The sequence below is a fragment of the Nyctereutes procyonoides genome, unplaced genomic scaffold (genome assembly GCF_905146905.1).
Source record: "Nyctereutes procyonoides isolate TBG_1078 unplaced genomic scaffold, NYPRO_anot_genome, whole genome shotgun sequence".
Classification (NCBI taxonomy): Eukaryota; Metazoa; Chordata; class Mammalia; order Carnivora; family Canidae; genus Nyctereutes; species Nyctereutes procyonoides.
In genome coordinates, this window is record NW_026575049.1 from 13,563,304 (window position 1) to 13,584,360 (window position 21,057).

Genomic DNA, 21,057 nt, shown 5'->3' on the forward strand with positions numbered 1-21,057 from the left:
AGTGCTGGTGTCAGAGATAAGAGTAGCTCTCCTGTTGTAAATTTTCCGGGCCTTCACCGCAAGCGAGCCTTCGGTAGCCCTCAAACCCACAGCACCATTGACCCACAGCCTAATGGGGTTAGCGGTATAGGGCAGCTTCGTAGACTGTGTTATACTTTGTTTATTTGCCTCCTCTTACCACAGCCCAGGAGCACGTGTAGCTCTAGTGTTCCTCTTCAAATGATAGCAATTAATGTGATGGTTTTCATAAAATCACAGAAAGCAACGACGTGGAGTGACGGAGTCCAGGGTATTGAAAGTAGAAAGCAATGGTGTGACCTGAATCCACGAGGCTAGTGATGGGGGCAGGGGTGGTGGTGGTGGTGACTTAGCTTGTGTGTTGACGGGCCACACACAGGCGGCATGGGTGTGTCATTTAGAAAGATGCCAGGTGACACGTGGCAAGCATCACTCTCATTGTGATCTTGCCCTGTGAGTTTTGAGCTTTCGTGTCCTCATTTAGCTTCTGAATTTAAATCTTTAAAAAAATTTCTTTTTCACCTTTCTTTCCATTTTAATGAGTGTCTTGTTCCCCTGGAAACTGTCACGTGGGAGCATATTTTAGTAATCAAAAGCCACAAATGTGATAGCTCTTGATGGTAGATGCCATTCACTTGTCAAGAGTTCTAAGACCTTGATGACTTTGTTTCTAGAATGTCCCGGTAAATAATAGGACGCCCTGCTTGGGCCCTCCAGTCTTGTCGAGCTAATACTTAGTTGGCTGTTTATGATGACATTTCAGAAAGATCAGGCTTCACGGTGAGGCCCGTGGCAGGCTACCTGAGTCCGCGAGACTTTCTGGCAGGACTGGCCTATAGAGTCTTCCACTGCACCCAGTACGTCCGGCATGGCTCAGACCCCCTCTACACACCGGAACCGTGAGTACCCACATCGCATTCCCAGGCTGAATGGAGGCCACCACCCTGTCCAGTGGTCAGATTGACATAGGCCCTCCCTTACCTCCGAGTAACTTCATCTGCGAGCTGAGCGCTCACCGAAACATCAGCTTCCTGGGTGATGCACCAGCTGGGCATGCAGGCCCTCCAATAGTCTCACTTCAGTTTGCCTCCACTCAACCTTTTGCGCTGGCCAGGCTCTTGGTGACATTGCTCCTGAAAACGCGAACGTTCCATAAAGCCGTGATCCACTCCATATAGACCATTCAGACGATGTTGCCTTTGGAGAAGCAGGGCTCAAAGTTCTAATAATAAGGACAATCCCGACATGCCAGGTGCTGCTCTCATGAACTCATTCAATCCCCAATGGCAATTCCCCAGTGTAGATGGTTATTTCCAGTCTTACCGATGAGGAGATGCAGGCACATTGGGATAAGTCAATGTCAGCACAGCAGGACTCCCATGCCTCTCCCGGGGGGAGGCTCCTCCGCGTGAAGGACGTCCACGTCTACGTGCCGTGGCAGTTCTCAGATATGTTTGCTACCGAGTCCTTCTCCTTTAGTGTTTTTCATCAGCCCTAAAGGTCAGAACTTTGGGCTGTGTTCTTCCTGCCATCTTTGTTTCTCGAATAGTCCTCCAGTCCTCCCCACGACCTCTAGATATATATTGAGTTTGTGATTCTTCTTTGCCTCTGTCAGCTTTCCTTGAGAGCATCTACCTTTGGGGCTTTTATCCATCCTCTCCTGGACAATGGGTGGCCAAGGGATGGGTAAGCTGTGAACCCTCAAGTGTTAATATTTTGGCCTTAGCACACATGGATGGTAGAGTCTCTAATGGTGAAACCCTGGCCCCGTTTCCTTAAACTTACTGAATTTTCCAGGGCCTTGGAGGCAGACACAAATCTCTTCTTCTCTGGGAAACACTTGCCACCCTTATGCACACTCACTTCTTCCTTAGCAAATCTGTCATTTACTTTCCTTAGTATCCATCTATTACAGGTAGCTAGCCTTGCTAGCTCTTAACATTTTAACTTGGGTCTTCTATCTTTACCAGAATTATAAACTACTTGAATGTTTCTTTGTGTGCTTCTTAAAAAAAAAAATAAACATCTATTGGGAGATTGCGATATGCGTGGGTTAGCTAGGAACAAGACAAGGTCCCTGTTCTCTGGGGCGAATGAATGGGGGGTGGGGGACATGGTCAGCATACAAACACATAGGTAATATGGTGTCAGGCACAAGTGCTATGAAGTGCCCAAAGTGCTGGAAAGAAATAAAGCAGGGTGAAGAGATGAACAGTAATGGACAGTGCTCTTTTGGGTTGAGTCATCAGCAAGACCTCTTGGGAGGTGACATTTGAGCAGAGACCTAAATGCAAATATCTCCCAGTAGAACATTCCAGATAGAAAGAAAAGGGCAAGGGCCAAAGGCCCCAATGGCTGGGAGTTAGGGTTTCTGCTCCCTTGGAATCCACTTGAATGAGTGTCTACCCCTAATCTTATCCCAATTTGTTACCCAGTCTTCTTCAGGACACTGGGGTTATCACTTGGCTTCTGATGCTTACTAGGATAATCTTGTGATTAATGGGCTGCCATAATCTTTAGTGGGGAGCCGAGAGTCCTTGGAGGTTCAAGCAGTTGAGCTGCTGCTGGTGGAATTAGGCAGGGATTTGAGTTGAGTCTCTGAGGCGGGCAGGAGGCTCACTGACCAGGTAGGTCCCCACAGGGTCACTACCTTGCTTTTTTAGCTCCTTTCAGCTTCCCTGAAAGTGTTTTCAGGGTAAACAAAGGTTACTTATAGGACTCAAGACATTTGGAAAAGAAATGCTTCTTACAGTGCAGTGAGTACTCAAAGGAGCATTGTCAGAGTTAGAAAGGCAATCTCTAAATCTAGCCCAGAGGGTTTACAAATGGCCCTGTTTACAAATAGCAGGCACTTTGTTAGTTCCTTTTGAATAACTGGCCCCCCTGAGACCTGTGATCCGTGCCAATAGGTATGCAGAGAGAGAGAGGGCAGAGAAATGAGATTTTAGCCACGGAGGTCTATAAAATTTTGGGATAATGTGTTACATTTTTACCAAAGTACTTTCAGCCAATTCATTCAGCAAACGTTTATGTGCAATGCTGGCAGGGAGGTGCAGCGGATTCAAAGATGAATAAAATAGAGCAGCTGTTTCTTAAAGCAGCTCACATTCTGGTAGGAGAGATAGAAACATAAATAATTATGAAAGAGTGTGGTTGGGCTCTAAGGAGGGTGTGTGCAAAGTGTTAGAGGAGTGAAGAGGAGGGAGCGGTCCTAGACAGCTTTTCAGAGAGGGTATAAACTGAGTGCGGGGAGGTCTAGAAGGGGGAATAGGAAATTGTTCTTGTCCAAGGCAGGGTGCGGGGAAGGGGAAAGCTTTCAAGTCAAGGAAGCAGCAAGGACAAAGTTGTGGAGGTTCACAAGAGGCATAAATGAGCAAGGCTTGTCACACAGAGTGGCCAGAGCACAGGGTGTGTGTCAGGGATGACATTTTTTGGGGATACAGTAGGAATGATCACTTGTCAGACGAGGACCTTTGGGCTGAATTCTGTAGGCAACAGGAGCTATCCAGGGTTCTGAAGCATGATCCCATACTTGGGTTTGGGAAAGACGATGCCGGGGTAGGAGCTGGGGAAGCGTAAAGAGTGAACTAGCCCGAAATCCAGCAGGAGCTCACATTCCAGTGAAAGAATATCGTTTATATTTTCTTGAACTAGAAAATATCGGTAGGCTAGGACATCTATGTGGGAAACCTCATCATGATGGAATGAACAATATTTGGTGACTGTAATGAGGGTGAGGAGAGAGTCCTCAGGGTAACTCTAAGGTTTTTAGATTGGGAAGCTGAATGGATAGCTTTTTTTTTCTAATAATGACAGAGAATATGGGAGCAGGATCGCGCTTGGAGGGAAGAGGGAAGGAAGGAGGGAATGGAGAGGATAATTTGGGTTGGGACATGTGATTTTTGAGGTGCTGATGGGTGGGACCTCCTGGAGAAGCCCCTGGTAGTTGGAGACAAGTATGTGAAGTTCAGAACTGAATTGAAAGATCCCACTAGAGATGTGGGTGTCTTCTTGCATGACTCCCATGACGCCTCAGACAAGAGGAGCCTTACATCAGAGGATGGAAATGTGGGATTCAGTAACTTGGGTTGTTTTTTTTTTTTAAACAACAGACTCTTTTTGGGGGTGATAGGGTGGGTTTTATGTTATTCCTTTGTTGTGTGTATGTAATTTTCATTTGTTTGTTGAATTATTATTATTTTATGAGTAGGTGATATGTGTGCATGATTCAGAATTCAAAGCCTACTGTGAACAGTGACTTCCTTTTCCTCCTCTGCTCCCTTGACACCCATCTCACCTCTGCACAGGCGACCACAGCTGCCAGTTTCCACTGTCCCCTTCCAGCAATATACTAGACATAATTCTCTATAAAGACCCCTTTAATCCAGATGTATTGCAAACTCCTAAATCCCTTCCCAGCTGCAGCTGTTGAATGGATGGGACCCCACACTGGGAGTGCTGTTTCCTGCCCAAGCACTTTTCCAGGCATTGTCTTTGTAATGAAATCCCATTTCCTCAATTGAAAACCAACCAGGGGCAGAGTCTCCAATTTGTGAAGTTCACCATGTTCGGTGCTTCCAAGTACCCGCCTTCAATTGCTGAACTGTTGTGGTGGAGGCAGCACTAATGAGACAAAGGTGAGCCCTGAAGATGCTGGTGGAAATGAGAGTGAAGGCAGCCAAAAGACATTATCTGAAAATAAGAATTTTATTTTCCTTTTCGGTCCTAGTAGCCTGTCTTTTGATATCTTAGCTTTCAACAAATACTGGATTTTAAACGTGTCTTTGGCCTGTTTTTACATTTTGCATGTTACAGACTGTTCTCTAAACTTCGCTGGATAGGGGGACTTTCATGTAAAAAGTGATGGCTGATTGGATGGGTTCCCTGGGGGGAGAGTCTTCTTGCCTGAAGGACAGCAGTGAGAGTTGTGGAGAATCAGGGGCTCTCGGTTTTCTTGGTAGGAGGACTCGCTTTTCCATGTGTTTCTACCTATATTGAAAAGTCACCACTTTGCTGGAAGTGCAGAGAGATCCTTCTGCCCTGCACACAGCGCCTGACGCAGTGCAACTCCTAAGTCCCTTCCACAACTTTAATCAGCTGCAATCACGTGCAACCTTATCAGTGATGGAGTATTGAAATTTGTAAATGGTTTCCTTTAAATCAGTTGGGTCAAATTCAGGGTTGTTCCAATAAAAGCCCCCTTCTCACTCAGAGCAACGAAAGATGCAGAGCTCCAAGCCCCATGATGTGTGGGCATCACCTGGCGTGGGAATGGTGCCAGAGCACCAAGTTGGAAAGGTCCACCATCTCCAGGTCTCCTCTTCGCCTCTTGGAGAAATCTTTTTGCACCCTCTGGCCACCTCATCTTTTCTCCTCCTCGGCACTACTGATATTTTGGATATTTGGGGCCAGGTGATGCTTTGTTGTAGAGGGCTGTCTTGTGCATTGTAAGATGTTTAGGAGCTTCCCTGGCCTCTAACCCCTACGTGTCAAGAGCTCCCTTCCCCTTAAGCCAGAGGTGACAACCACAGGTGTCTGCAGATATTGCCAAATGTCCCCTGATGGGGGCAATGTTACCCCCAGTGAGAACCACTGTTCTGGAAGAAATTTGATGGGTTGTGTTAACATTGTTGCTCTGTCTGCCAATGATTGCCTCCTGTCGACTCTGTTTCCCTTCTGAAACTCAAACAGCAGTATGGAATCAAATCCCCTTAGTTAATCTCTGCTCTCTGTTGCACTTGGAGAGACAAGTCTAATTGCGTCAAATTGTATATTCTGCTTCTCTTTCGCCGCGTCCAAAACCTTATGCTCCAGCTGCATTGGACTTCTCACCATTCCTGTCATCCCACTGGCTCCTGCCTCCACCCCTTTGTACAGGTGGTTCATTCTGCCTGGAATGACTCTAGTAAAACCCTCTTAATTCTCTAGGATTAAGGCTCAGTCACAACCTTCTCTGTGAAGTTTTTTTCTAGGCGGAGCTGGACGTTCCTAGAATACTTGGCCTTACTTCTATGTCAGTACTTGCGACACAGAGTGGTAATGACTTGTTCACGTGTCAGTCTCCTTCATAAGAAGGTAGTTAACTCAAAGCCAGTTGGCAAAGGCAATGCAGAAGCAAGATCACACCGAGGTTGCAGCGCATCCCCAAACCTGGCACAGAGGGTGAGAACTGAGTCCTGTGGGGCCGAGGCCATGAATATCACTACTACTAGGTTTGGGGTACACTCAAAATCCCAGACCCAGTCTGAGATCCATGGAGTGAGGGATGACAGGGGAATAAATGGGTTTATTTGAAGTGCTGGGCATGCACGGTGTGGCGGTGAGACCTCTTTCTGAAAGGCTGCAGCCCCATATTGGAGAGTGCCTTCCGCTCTACCTGATGGCCCTACCCTGATTTAGGGACTTTCCTGAACATCCTTCCATGAAGAAGACCTTTTTGCACATCCAGTGTCTTCAGGTAAAATCCTGGACTTTTACGGGTAGGATTATAGGCAGCGCCTGAAGCTGTAAGGGTATGTCCCTTGGGTCAGAGAGCCCCTGCTTTAGCCACACCCAGTAAGGGGCAACCTATTTTGCTCACCTGTTTTGTTTAGTTTCAGAATAAAAGAGTGGTTATTCACTGTGAAGCAGAAGAAGAGGAACAAAAGGAAATGGGCAGGTCGTCCCCACCTCCCCCTTATTATATGAGAACAAGAGAGGGAAAGAAGGAAAGAAACTGTACTTTACATGGTGCTGAAAAAATTTATTCACCCCCTTTGGGTAACTAACCCTAAATATTGTCCCACTTGCAAGCAGGGGAGCTCAATGCCTGAGCCTTAACAACAATGTTATTCTGCAGCATGTTCTAAATTATATACGAGCTCATATTTAAAATATGACATTAAGAAGAAGTTCTGTGAGGTTGGCAATTCCTGCCAAGCACTGTTGCGGGTCCCCGAGGGACTGACTGCCGTGTGGATGGATGTGCTGTCCCCGTCTGGCGGGTGTGTGCTCCCGTCCCAGGGAAGAGAGCAGATCAGAGAGGCTGCAACATCCCTGGATTCGTCTCTATGAGCTTCTTGCTGGAGTGGCAGCAATTCAGGAGTCCCAGGCATAGAGGGATGGGAGGGAAGTTGTAGGGAGAGGCTTTTCCCTCGCTCTCTGGTTTGCTCTCTGATGCCAGGCTTCTGGTTTCCAGAAGGTGCTTTGGATTTTCAGATGTGGTATATACTCCACTCTCCCTAGTTCTGCTCTAATTCCTTTGACTTTTCTTCTCTGGACACCTCCTCTAGGGGATTTGTGGTCTCTAACCTTCACAGTCCCTACAGACTTCTTGGCTGTGTTCTGTGCCAGGTGGGTGCTGAACACCTGCTCATTGAATCTGCATGTGCACAGGTACTTGTGTATATGATTCTCAATTACCTCTATGGTCCCAATGCCCAGGGGTTTCTAGAAATGTAGAGCTCTTGAATAAGAAATATAGTTTGAGAAAACTGTATTCCTTTGGCGCCAGATTTTGTGCTTTCTCCAGGAAGCTGTGTGGATTGACTGCAATCTCAGAAATGAAGGAGTGTAGGGTAAGAAGACCCTATTTTCTAAAACGTTAATCCTATATCTATACATTCCTGAATAACCTAGTCTTGTTCTTCCGAGTACAGGCCACATCTACCCTGATCTAGATTTCTGGTTGGAGATTCCTAGTTGCCTCATGGTTCTGCACTGAGTGGCGCTGAAACTTGACCATCGCCCAGAGCGGTGCTGAAATACACATCCACAGCATAACCCCTCCATCTCTTGTCTACTGCTCAGGAGAAGCGAGCGGGAATTTTAAAATACAAACCTACATTCTTCGACATTGGTTTCTTGAGGTCAAGCCAGTTCACTATCCGTCTTTCTGGAATAACTATTGCCAAAGTCATGAGGCAATTCTGCACCAGAAATCCCTTTTAAAAATGCTTCAGTGAAAACATTTAAAGATATTCATTCTATTTTATTTTCAGATGTTGGGCTTAACACGCCAGTAACAGAAATATACTTGGCACCGCACGATGTAAGCTCATTCAGCCCGGGAGTCCCTGATTCAGAACTCCTTCGGCACGATCGATTATTCAGCACATAGTGATGTGGGCATATCCTCTTCTGCTCTTTCCTGCTATGTCACTTTTCAAATCAAAGGGCAAACTTCCACCCTGAAGAAATAATTGACGACACCGCTGACTAATCCCGCAGCGGCTGTTGTTGTGACACTGCTAAGTGCATTTGCGTTAAGGAAATTCTTTCTTGTCACGGTTGAACATTTTAGGGGCAATTCATGTTATCTCTGAATATGACTGTTTTAAAGTTTTTAAAAGGGTTTGCAAAAAGGCGAGTCTTCTTATAATTGCTGCTGTGTTTCAGTTTTACAAGAAAAAGTGTATTACTTCTGACAGTGTTTTTCATCTAAGTAAACGGATTTTACGCGTAGCCCTTGCTTAGCAGAATGTAACCCTCTCTAGAACCGGCAGGAGACTCCGTTTATTTTCTTTTCTCGTGGCTCAGACATTAATCCTCATTTATTAAGTGATAATGTCAGCAGGTAAAGTAGGTTTTCACGTTTACAAGAAAATGGGGCTGCCCCTCTCTTGATCTAACAGGTGCCTCTCACTAGGTCTGCAAGGAGAGGCAAAGGAGGGCCTTCCCATTGGCAGTTTTCCCTCCTTGCTGCCGCCGGAGAGATTCCGGGCGGGTGAACTTCTCTGACTTAAGCCCTGACTGCCTCTGCTCTTCCTCACGTCGGGCCTTGCCGAAGGCAGGTCTGGGCAAGGTCTCACTGTGGAGCCGGGAAGATAAACCACAACCCTACAGAGTTCGACCTTCATTCCTGCAAATTCCAATGAGCTCTGTGCAGCCTAAGTTCGCTCTTTCCCAGAGGATCCGGAGCACAGCCTCAAGGCCCCTGGCCGGCTTCCTCCATAGCGTGGTCCCCGTGGCTGCTGCTGGGGCTTGCAGAGAAGCACTGCTACCAGCAAGTCTCAGAAAATAGCAAGTTCTCAGAAAGCAGATCCCATCTGGCTCCCCATCCTTGCATTTTAACCCAGAGCTCAGGCCCTCAGCACTGCACCGTCTTCCCCCTTGGGAGAAGTTTGGTTCGGGCTCTCTCACGGCCATTTAAGACGTGACACAGAGGCCCCAAGGCCTGGAAGTCTGGTCATCCCTTCTAGGCCAACAGACAGGTCCAATAACAGTATTGGTAGCAGCAGAAGCAACAGAAAACTTTTTTTTTTATTATCAACAAGTGTGTATTTAGTGACTATTAGGCACTAGGCATGGTTTTCAGCATCGTATGTGGAGTGAGCTTACTTAATACAAAATCCTCTGAGGGGTTGTTGCCGTTATTGTGAGTTTGTGGATGAGGAAACGGAGGCACAGAGAGATTAAGGGGCTTCCCAAGGTCACACAGCTTGTGGCAAGTGGGGAAGTGAAGATGTGAGCTCAAGGAGCAGAGTCCGCAGTTGCGAGATTAGCCACTCCTCTTTGTTAAAGGTACCGCTAAACTGGAAAACTCAAAACCTGTCGTGCGTGAAGGTGAATAGCTTCTTTCTTGGTTTCTCTAATTTACAAATTTTATGTAAGAGAGTCAACAGGGACAGCCGTACTTTAATCTGGTGGCCGCGCTTTGCCAGAACCCTAAGCACTGTCGGGTCCAGAGCTGTGCAGGGCCCCATCGAGTCTTTGGTCATGCGCTTGGTCTTTGTTAGATGCCTGCCCCTTCACCTTTGATCCTCAGATCCTGCCCTCTTGATCAAGGGGAGGCATCTCCCCTTTCACCAAGAGAAAGGGACCCTCCTCTCTCTAGCGAGGACATGCAGATAGGAAGCTGCTGAGTCCGCATCCTCAGGCAGAAGGGCCTATGGGCTGCTTGCCCAAAATCCAGGCCTGCTATCAGCTCTCAGCCACGGCTGGCTGTCGGCAAGCCACTTAACCTCTCTGTGTGAGGGATGATGAAATAATGCTTTGATCTTTGCAGAGAGAAAAAAAAGCTTTATGTAAATACCAAATAGGTCCACTCTTTCTTCGTACCTCTTAAATTCATGAGGAAGCTGATGGGCCTCATAAAATTCCAGCTTAGTTACGAGGTCACGTACGTTCCTCGACCTGGACTCCCAAGTCTTCAGTCATAAAATTGTGTCTCGTTTTGTGAGATGCCTAAAAGCAAAAATAACCCCTAGGACTTTTTACAGGGACTTTTGTCTCAGGAGCCCAAGCAGTCTAACAATGGATATTCTATGAAAAAAAAAAAAAAGCACTATACATTATTTAAAACCTGTGCATTTTGAGACTGAACTTATACCCAAGTGCCTGCTGGAGCTGTTTCTGTCCTTTTAGGCGGTCGTGACTTGAGGTAAAGCCTTTATATATATATTAGCAGATTTAAAGCAGGATTCCTTCGCCCCCTCCGCCCTCCAAGGTTTGCCTTCCTTCCGTGGTGCTTGTCGTCTAAAATTAACACCATACCCAAACCACAATCTTCATTCCCTCAAGTGTCATGTAGCTGGGGAGAAGCTCATTTCCATGCTTTCAGGTGTGGAAGACCAAAATGATCTGGGAAAAGTTGTTTTTTTTTTTTTTTAGGAATATTTGCATTTTTAAATTGCAAGTTCAGAAGAAGAAATTTAAAGTGATTGAATTTTAGGCAAGGATGAGGTTAACCGCTAGTCACATGTCTCCACTGCTGGAGACAGAGGATTACGTCTGTTGACAGGCACAGAAGCCACCACAAAAGGGAAGGAAGAAGGGATCTGGCATTTCCTACAGATGTTCCGTTGGGCTTGCATCATTCCACTCATCTTTATGAGGGAAGCAGGACTGTCACTATCTTACGGATGGCAAATCCAAAATTCAAAGAAGTCAGGTAATTCTGCTATGGTCACACAACCAGGAGATAGCAAAACCAAGCCCTAGTCCAAATGCTATTATGCTACACTGGAAATTAGGAAAATTGTACTTGGATGCACTTGGATTTACCTCTTTATGGAGCTGAAGAGTCCCAGGACCAACAATCTGCTCAGCTGAGTTAAAATGGCAGTTCTTGAGCGTCTATTATGGGCCACGCACCCAAGGACGAACGTGTTATGACATCTGTCCTGCAGAGGGTTGCTAGTTCTTGTTTAAGTGATAAAATTCCTCCAAAAGGGCAGACTTACTGAAGTACAGTAAATGTTGCTGTAAGTATAATTTAGTGGAACATCATTAATAATACATCACTCATCGGGAACATATGTTTTCAATGTGTGGTCTCACTACGTCGTTTGAGAACTCCATGAGCCAGGGAGCCATGTAATCTCCATTCCAAAGATGAGAAAACAACACATCCGTGCTGTTCCAGTATGGTAGAGATGCAGCTATTGACATTTATTAATTAAAATTAAATTAACTCTGAATTTAGTTCCTCAGCACCACTAGCCACAGTTCAAGTGTCCAGCAGCCACCTGTGCCAAGAGGCTACCATGTTGGATGGTGCAGATATGGGATATTTCCACCGATGAAGACAGTCTTATTGCAAAGAACTGCTCTACGTCACTTGCCTATGTAGGAATGTGGGAAATGGACTTGGGTCTGACTTCAGAGTCTATACTTTTCAGCATTCTGTTATATTGCGTCCTTAATATTTAGTGAACTTTGGAGGAGGCAGCAGGGAAAGAATTAAAAATCTCTTATTTCTTCCAGAAACAAGAAGTATCTGAGATAATGGGGGAACTAGAGACATATCAACAGTTTCCCTTGCAGCCCTTTTATGGGTCTTGTAAGAACTGGAAACTATGTCTCTCACTGGATTAGGAAAGTTAGTACTTGCTATTTGCCCTTTTATGGAACCATAAGGTGACTTTGCCAAGAGTTATTCTAGGATTATGTCTTATTTACTTTTAAGCGTCAGTTCCTAACATAGTACTTGGTACATAATAGGCATACAATAAATGCTTCCTGAATGAAATTTCAAAAAAGATAACTGTAATATCTTCTGTCAGTCTCAAAAGAATTGCAGAGAAGGAGAGTAACATTGGTGGCCTTCCTTATGATTCCTAGGGGGGGAAAAAGTAAAGAAGATTTCCTCCAGGCCAATATCCAAGTGCGCGGCTTCATAGAAAGAGGGCCGCATATCTATTTATCTACACCGCCGATAGAGATAGAAGAGGAGGGAGTGATCATAAGGGCTGCCTAAAATTTTATCTGGGCCAGATTTTACAGTATGCTATTTTAACTCTAAACCAAAGGAACTCCGTATATGGCTCCAAGGCAAGTACTGGAGAAAAATTGCCTCGATACCAAATTAATTCCCGTTATCATCTCCTTGGTGCAGTGAAAACAAACCAAGTCACCCCTTTTCAGTGCATCCCGGAGTGTGATCCCAGATTACTTGCACCAAATGTTGTGCGAAAGCTGGAAAAAAATAAGAAAAAAACCCCAATTTTGCCTCCCAGCTCATCCTCCTGCTTCTTTCCACCAGTGCAAACTCCCCACCCCTCCCACTCATCTTGCTTTGCTTCTCGTCATGATTTAGCTACTGTGTTGGCTTCTGTGTCATTTAGAACAAACAAAACCTATAGAAATATGGTTTAAGAGACAGATGCACTGATTTGGGATGGGAAAGCAAATGTTGGATGCTGGCTCACTGCTTCTTAAAGGCTTTAATTTACAGCAGAAATAAAAAGGAGTTGTTCAACACATAGCGTGAGGAGTCAGCTTTGAAAACTGATAAGAGGAGAAAAATGCCAGACTCATTCTGAATGTGAACTTAACAACCAGGACCCTTATTTCCCCCGCAGCAAGATGATCACGACTTTCTTAGAATGATTTAAGAGTTCCCTGGAGACATTGCCCAGGCCCTTTGGAGGGCCCCTTTCAGCAGGCTTTAGAATCCTCCTAACAGGGCTTATCAGAGAAGATTCCAATTTAGAGCAGCAAAAGTTTAGAGTCTGATATCAGCTCTCGCTTTTCTTTTTCTTCCTTTCTTTTCTTCCCCCCCCCTTTTTTTTTCAAAAGGAGACATGATGTTTTACAGTGTTAACAGTTTTGAAAGGTCCTGCATTGCCAGTGAACAGAGCGCTTTTGTGAAAAGGCTTCTGAAAGCATTATTCAGGCGAAAATGCATCAAAGGGATGCTAGTTAAAAAGAGAAAAGTTTGCCGATGTAGAGATTGGAGGCAGCATGTGCTGACAGGTGCAATTATAGCCAAATAATTGAATCTTTTAAGAGCGATCTGGTGTGATAAGGTGAGAGTTGTGGACTCACCTCAGAAACCTGTTCGTAATTAGATACTCAGGGGTCCAGCTGGGGATGGCAGAACCGACAGAGGGATCGTGAGCTACTTTATATGTGGCACATAATAGCCGTTGCGCTTTGCAAAATAGGGTGAAATAGCATCGTTTCAGCCCAACAGAACCTAATTGATACAAAGGTCGGAGAAAAGACTCAGCCTTTTCCCTCCGATTCCCGATGGTCTGGAGCCTCTTTCAGTCCCTGAGAGCCATGGCCTGTCCAGGCTTCTATATCCTTCAGTGTCAAAGAAACGAAGGAAAGTGCCAACTATTCAGAGTTAAGTAATTGCTTTTGTTAGTAACTTTACACATCTTTCTTGCCATTTGGTTGAAAAGTTTCCAGGCACTTCAGTTTCCTTTGTCTATACCGCATGTCTAAGTCAAACACACTGGGAGAGAGAAACTTCTGGTATTTCTTTCTGAGAATGTTGCACCAAAGTCATAAAAAAACCCTGATGATCTAGTTCTGGTTTTGAAGTATAGGTGCTTAAAAGGCCTTGGCTCAATGAGAAGTGGGCTTATCGTCCGTACTGCATGCACATTTGCTCAGGACTCTGAGTGGGTCTCTGTGGGGACGTGGAGCTGAGAAGAGGATGCAAACTAGTGAGACCTAGCACTGCCATTTCCACTTAGGATGGCAAAGGGCATCCCTTACATTCCATCAGTAGTTCTGTTAGACATCTTGCTTCAGGCTTTTTTTTTTTTAAAGATTTACCTATTTATTTGAGAGAGAGAGAGAGAGAGGAAGCGGAAGTGGGGAGAGGGGCAGAGGGAGAGAGAATCTCAAGCAGATCCTGCTGAGCGTGGAGCTGGACACAGGCCTTGATCTCACAACCCTGAGTTCAAGATGTGAACTGAAATCAAGAGTCGGACCCTTAAGTGGCTGAGCCACCCAGGCACCCCCAGACTTTCCTTCTTAATGAAGCAGTATATTCGGCTGTATTGTAGGATTTCATCCTTTCAGATTTATTTCTTTTATCCTCTTCTCTGTAGAGTTGGATCACATTGTCATTGTAATGCTATTAAATGTTCTCAAGTTGGCTCTGAGTTATAGGTTTCAAATCATGGCACCTTCGGTTAAAATCTAGGCGATAGCTCCTTTTTTATTACAGAGAATTGACTCCTTAATGTCTTTGGATCTTAGTATTTAACTTTTTTTCCTTTTTAGTTGCCAACTTTCTACCTGTGTGCTTTTGAATTCCGTTAGTGCCTATGTAGATAGAAGACTGTCTTCTTTTTTTTTTATAAATTTATTTTTTATTGGAGTTCAATTTGCCAACATATAGAATAACACCCAGTGCTCATCCCATCAAGTGCCCCCCTCAGTGCCCGTCACCCAGTCACCCCAGGTGTTTGACAAGCTCCAAAGTAAACCCAGTATTGCGCCCTGAGTCCCCTGTCATGGTAGCCATGACCTGCCTCATTCTCATGTCACGAAGCCCTTAGTTCAGTGCCTGGCTGGTAGTAAGCATTCAATATGTGTCGGTCACGATGATTGTTCTTTTAGTTTCTGCTTAGCCTATTTTATTTACGCCACCTTCAGCACTTCCCCGAAGTTTGTCATCTGGTCTAATTTTGGAATTATTGTTGCCACATTTTCTGCCTGGATAAGTCGGGCTGCTCCAGCATTTACGGTATAGACTACAATGGGGGTATTCAGATTTATCTATCCATGGTGGGCCACTTGATCCCAATCCCAACATCCGTGCAGACTGCATGGCCTTTGAAAAAACTGATCACAGGAGTGCGTCTACAGGGTCCCCTCCCAGCATAGAAGTATTAGACGTTTTAATGGAATCAAAAACACATCGAGGAGTAATTAGGAGTAAAGTAGTGACCAGTATTATGATGTCATTCCAGTGGAATTAAATTTGGGCAGCTCAGAATTACACAATCACATTCGGCTTTAGCTTCAATTCCTTGCTGCTTGAAGCCTGCTAGGAGAGCTCCTAGGATCACCTGTTATGACGATGGGTCTCCACCTTGGTGATATCCCATTAGCACCCTCAGAGCTTTTGAAGCAATACAAATGCTCTGGTCTGTCCCAGAGACTTGGGCTGAATTGGTTTTACATAGGACCTAGTCACTGATGTTTTTATTTAATTTTATTTTTAGTATTTTATTTATTTGAGAGAGAGAGAGAGAGAGATAACGAGATCATGAGCAGTGGGGAGGGGCAGGGGGAGAAGCAGGCTCCCCGCTAAGCAGGAATCCTAGTGCAGGGCTTGATGCCAGGACCCTGGGATCGTGACCTGAGCTCTCATTATGTTTTTAAAATGGTTCCTCAAGTAATTTAGGGGACTGAGGCCACTGAGTGGCAGGAAAAGAGGCTTGCAACACATGACTACATTTTCACTCGTGCTGATCAACTTGGTTAAACGCTCTCCCTACAGCGTAAGTGATGCCCTCTGACCTATCCCTGCTCATTTACTCCACATCGACCAGTTAAAACAACAGAGCAGAAAGAGCACAGCTTTTAGTCGGAGGAATCCTTGTCCATCTCTTATTAAGAGTGTGACCTTGGGAAGATGCTTAAGTTTACTGATTGTAGTTTCCCCATTTATCAAATGGGAACCGTAAGACTTCTTTGTAAGTAAAGATAAATTACTGATATGATATGAGAACATTTAGTGCAGCCCCCAGCACGCAATGGGAGCTCAGAGTATGTTAGCTTGCTTTCTGTATTCCCTTCTGTCTTGAATGTCTTTATAGGTGAAATAAAGGACTCAGGTAATATTTAAATTCTCCTTATGCCCTAAAATCCCACGAGTCTGATTCTCTGCCTTAAGTCATATGATTGGAGACTAACAGCATGTTTTCTTTTCCACACATCCAGGCCTGTGTAAAAAGAAAGCTATTGGCACACAGTTGACAGGGAATAAATGAAAATTTCTTGTAGTATCCTGTCTCCATATTCTCATTTGGCTGCCCTTTCAACCTGATGTACCTGTGCAGGGGCTGGCCAAGGCCAGGGATGTGGTTTGAGTTGTGGGAACGAGATTTTTTTTTTTTTTGATTGAGTAACGCCATCTGTTTTATGTGGGCATCAATCTTGTGCCCTTCACCAACATTGACTGGCTTCAACCACATAACCACCCAATGTACTTTATACTCGTAATAATAGTAGCAGCACTGGGCATTTATATTCTAGCATCTATTTGAAGTGATACACCTTAGAGGAGTCCAAGTGAAGTTAGGAAACATCTTTCAAATACTACCTGGCTAATTACTTTTTGCCAGGAAAATAAAACTTTGCAGCTTTTTGGTCCATTCCCAGAGAGTCCTAGGGGAATTAATTCCAGGATAGCTTGGTATCAGGAAACATTTTGTGACTCATGAAGGTGATGACTCAGGAAGGCATCTGCTTTGCTTCCCCATGACACGTACCTGCCTTGGCCTGATCATTTGGCTCCAAATGGAAGCTCAGGCAAACGAGAGCAGACCTAAACTTCTATTATTTCCTCATTCAGGCTAACGGAGCAGAGGACTGGGAAGGTTTCCCACTGTGCAGGCTCAAGGGAGTTATAGGCAGACAACTTGTTTATGATAAAAACCCCTTTGGTGATGATAATACTATCCTCTGCTGTTTCCCGGGGTCTGCAAAGTGTAACATGGCAGGCGGTGTAGCTTAAGAGTTAAAAGCAACAGTTTAGAAGCCACCATAAGCTGGATTCAAATTTTGGCTTTATCACCATAGCAAACTTTCTCTGTTAAGGGTCCGCTAGTAAATATTTTAGGCTTTGCGGGCCATATGGTTCTTAGTCACAACTACTCAACTTTGCAGTTTTAGTTAAAAAGAGCCATAGGCAATACATAACGATGGGCTATGGCTGTCTTCAAAATTAAACTTTATTTATAAATGGGTCGTGGGCCAGATTTGTCCTGCAACTGTAGATTGCCCACCCCTGGTCTCTAGGATTTTGCACTAATACGTTACTATGATTCTCTAAGTTTCTCCTGAGGATTTTATAGGGACAGGGTGTGTAACAGAACACTTACTGTGTGGTTGGCATCGTAAGCACTTGAAGTCAGTAGTTGCTATTATTTATTACAAATATTGGATATCATATAATCTAAGATGCCGTGAAGTGTAAGGTGCATCTGGATTTCAGAGATGTTAAAAGGTGTTTAAAAATCTTAGACTTGATGGAATTTGGTAACGGTGATTAATTATAATGCCAAGGTTCTAGGTAGGATTTTAAGTCTTGCTCTGCCTGTGATAGTTTAAAGCCTTTTGTATAACATTTTTTTAAATGACGTTTTTCTTGTCAGAGACACGTGTCATGAACTCCTGGGACACGTCCCACTACTTGCAGATCCGAAGTTTGCTCAGTTTTCACAAGAAATAGGCCTGGCATCTTTGGGAGCATCAGATGAAGATGTTCAGAAACTGGCCACCGTGAGTTTATTTTCAATTATAAAACTATTGTGTTTATGTCCATTTGTAAGAGAAAGAAAGCTTTAGAGTTATCAACTGAATTATAAGGCAAATATTCTGGAGAGGGCTTGGTAACTTCAATGTTTCCCATGCATTCCTTTGAAGCACAATGGGTTCTTAGCTTATTAACCATCAAAATATTAGCATTTTATCCTTCTTGTTCAGGGAGTGGCTAGATAGTAAATATTTTAGGCTTGCAGGTCATAAAGTCTCTGTCACAACTACTCAGCTCACTCACTGTGGTGCAAAAGCAGCCATAGACAGTATGTAAATGAATGAGTGTGGATGTGTTCCAATAAAACTTTATTTATTAAAGCTGGCGATGGGCCAGATTTGGTTTGTGTGCTGAAATTTGGTGACTCTTGTTCTAGTTCAGTGTTTATTTCCTAGAGACATTAGGAATAGTAATATATGCATTTATGGAAAAGTAGGCGTTGCGCTTGAGATTATTTCAGATTAGTCAATATGGGTGTGGTGAGACACAATTCGAGTCAGCAATAAGCAGCTGAAGCTAAACAATTATTACAAGTACAGAAGCAGAAGAAGACTTCATAGCTACTATGTTCTCAACCAGGTTTTTCTCAAACCAAGCAATACGAGAGGAGAGGTGTCATATTGGGGGTTTTCTTTAAGATGCTCAAAGCCAAATCTAGCAAAGCTCATCTTGCTTACTTTAATTCCATTTCAAAGAGCCCAGGCTGAGAAAGAGCAGCTCTAGCCAGCTCATTTACAGGGGCCAGCCCCTTTGCCTAGATGAGCAAAGCTTCTAGGATCTTAAGTTGTGTGTATCTGACACGGATACTCATTGATGGCATATTAAGCAAGGAGGGATATTTTTCTCTCCCACCAAGAAATGCATGTTCTCCTAGATTTCTTTCTTTCTTCCTTTTTTATTTTTAAAGATTTTGTTTATTTATTTTTGAAAAAGAGAGAGCATGCACAAGTAGGGGAAGAGGAGAGGCAGAGGGAGAGGAAGAAGCAGACTCCCCGCTGAGCACGGAGCCTGTAGCACGTGGCCCCATCCCAGGACCCTGAGATCATGACCTGAGCCAAAGCCAGATGCTTAACCAAATGAGCCACCCAAGGGCCCCTGTTCTCCTAGATTTCTTAAGACTCATTTTAAGCCCTCAGTTTATCTTGGGTTTCCTAGTTTTTCCAGAGATATAAGAAATGAGAAATATTTTCCTAATCTAAGAGAAAGACTGGTGCAAAAGCCATGCTGTGCATGTCGGTGTAGAGATGAATAGTCAGCGGGGTGCGTGGGGGCTCCGGTGAGCTGGGCAGCACCTGTGGCAGGAGGCAGGCCCTCAGTTCTCGCTTACAGCTGCCAGACTGGAGAGCGGCCTTTGTGTTGCCAGGTCGCCACGGTCTTGAGAGAGACTGGAAATCTAGAGTTCTAGATGAATTTAAATGATTTTTGAGTTTTGGCTCATAAAAAAACATAATGAGCTGAGGAAAATATATTTGTAGACTGAACCAGGATCTTGACTTCCAATTGGCAACCTCTACCCTGGGGATGGTGTCTCGTGTATGTTGGCCGTCTATGACTGCATAACAAATACCTCCAAAACGTTGTGCCTGGAACCAGTGATCATTTATTATCTCATGATTTCTGTGTTTGGGACTTTGAGCAGCATCTTGGCCGCGTGGTTCTGGCTCAGGGACTCATCCTGTGGTTGCTGTCAAGATGTGGGCTGGGCCTGTAGTTTTCTGAAGATTGGGGGAGTTCTCTGCCAAGACAATTCATCCATGTGGCTATTGGCAGATCGCTTCCCCTAGAGCAAGTAATGAGGGGGTTGTGGGGGCGGGGGTGGAGGAGAAAGAGAAAGACTGAGGGGAGGAGGTGGTGATGTCACTTTTGTGACTTGATCACGCATCGTTCGTGTCCCCCGTATTGTGTTCCCCAGAAGGGACTCACTTGGGTCCACGCTCCTTTGAAAGAAGGAGTGTCAGAGTGAATGTGCATAGACATATTATAAGGCCAGCACACCACCAAGTTCTGCCCTTTAATTCTCAAACCTTGGCTCTGTCTTTAATCTCCACATTTTAGAATGTTTTCCATGCCTTGGAAATTTCCCTCGAAACTTTCTGGTTTCAGATCCCCTACAGCGTGTACTCTTCTTCACCAGGGATGCAGGTATTACTTACTTGTCTGACTCTAAACAGTCGCAGCCTGGGATTCAGCTCAGCCAGGCTCTTTCTGCATGTGTCCAAAGGGAGGAGGACTCAGAATGAGGTAGGACTTCGTTGATGGGAATGTTTGTGGATCCCAGCAAGTGATAAGGAAGTGGTTTTATTGGGCCTTATTTTTACGCTCCATCAAATGATAATGAAGTCTGTCACTGAAACGAACACTCACCAAGAATATACCATCGTCCTCATGTTTGGGAAATTTATAGCCTAATATGGGTAAAAGTAAGATCTTTCAGGGGAGAGAAAGTTTGTGCTGAATCTTGAAAGATGACACAGTCAGCCAAGTTGCAAAGTGGGGGAAGGGGGACTGGGGGGACAGTTTGAGCCAGAATAAGAAATCTCTCTGGTTTGGGGGCCAAACAGGGCCAAAAGGCCCCAGTTTATAGGGCCTTGCTCAAAACGAGGATTGCCTTTTGTATTAGTTTTCTATCACTACTGTTAACAATTGCAGGTAGCTTAGAGACAACACAAACTTGTTACCCTGCGGTTTCATATGCTCAGACATCTGACACGGAATTACAGTTAAGGTGTCAGCAGGACTGTGTCCTCTCTGGAGGCCCCAGGGAAGAATCTGTTTCTTTGCTTCTTCCAGCGTCTCGAGGCTGCCTGCATTCCTTGGCTCATGGTCCCCTTCCTCTGTCTTCAGAGCCAGCCACGTTGCAGCTCTCTGATTTTTCTTTCATTGTCACATCTCTCTCTTCACTGGCATATAGCTGGAGAAGGTCTTTTGGTTTTAAGGACTTGTGTGATTAGATTGGGTCCCCTTAATAGTTCACAAAAACTTCCCCATTTCAAGGTCCATATTCTTAAATATATCTGGAAACATAATATATATTCTAGGGATGAGGGCAGGACATCTAGAGGGGGGCATTATTCTTTTTTAGTCTTACATTTGCAAGAAGGAACAAATACTTGTATCTTGAGACATATTCCACTAGGACCAGTAAGTTTGTAGGATGAATAAGCTTTCTTTTGGAACTTACATTCCTTAGCATGATCTAATACCCTTGGCTGTGGATTGCTCGAGCGCCAAAAATGCTTCCATCTGTTAGAGATCGTTAGGTCATTAATCACGTTTCTCTCTCTCTCTCATTTTTTTCATTGCCTTTTTCCTAGAATGTACCTGCATCTCTG

At 44.6% G+C, this 21,057-nt stretch overlaps 1 protein-coding gene across 1 annotated transcript in view; it reads left to right on the forward strand.

Annotated features, from left to right (window-relative positions):
- TPH2 (tryptophan hydroxylase 2) overlaps positions 1–21,057 on the forward strand; it is an 82,817-nt gene that overhangs the window by 35,540 nt on the left and 26,220 nt on the right. The window contains exons 7-8 of the mRNA XM_055329012.1: positions 782–917; positions 17,565–17,691. Coding sequence (XP_055184987.1) covers positions 782–917; positions 17,565–17,691 — 263 coding nt within the window. The remainder of the gene's footprint in view (positions 1–781; positions 918–17,564; positions 17,692–21,057) is intronic.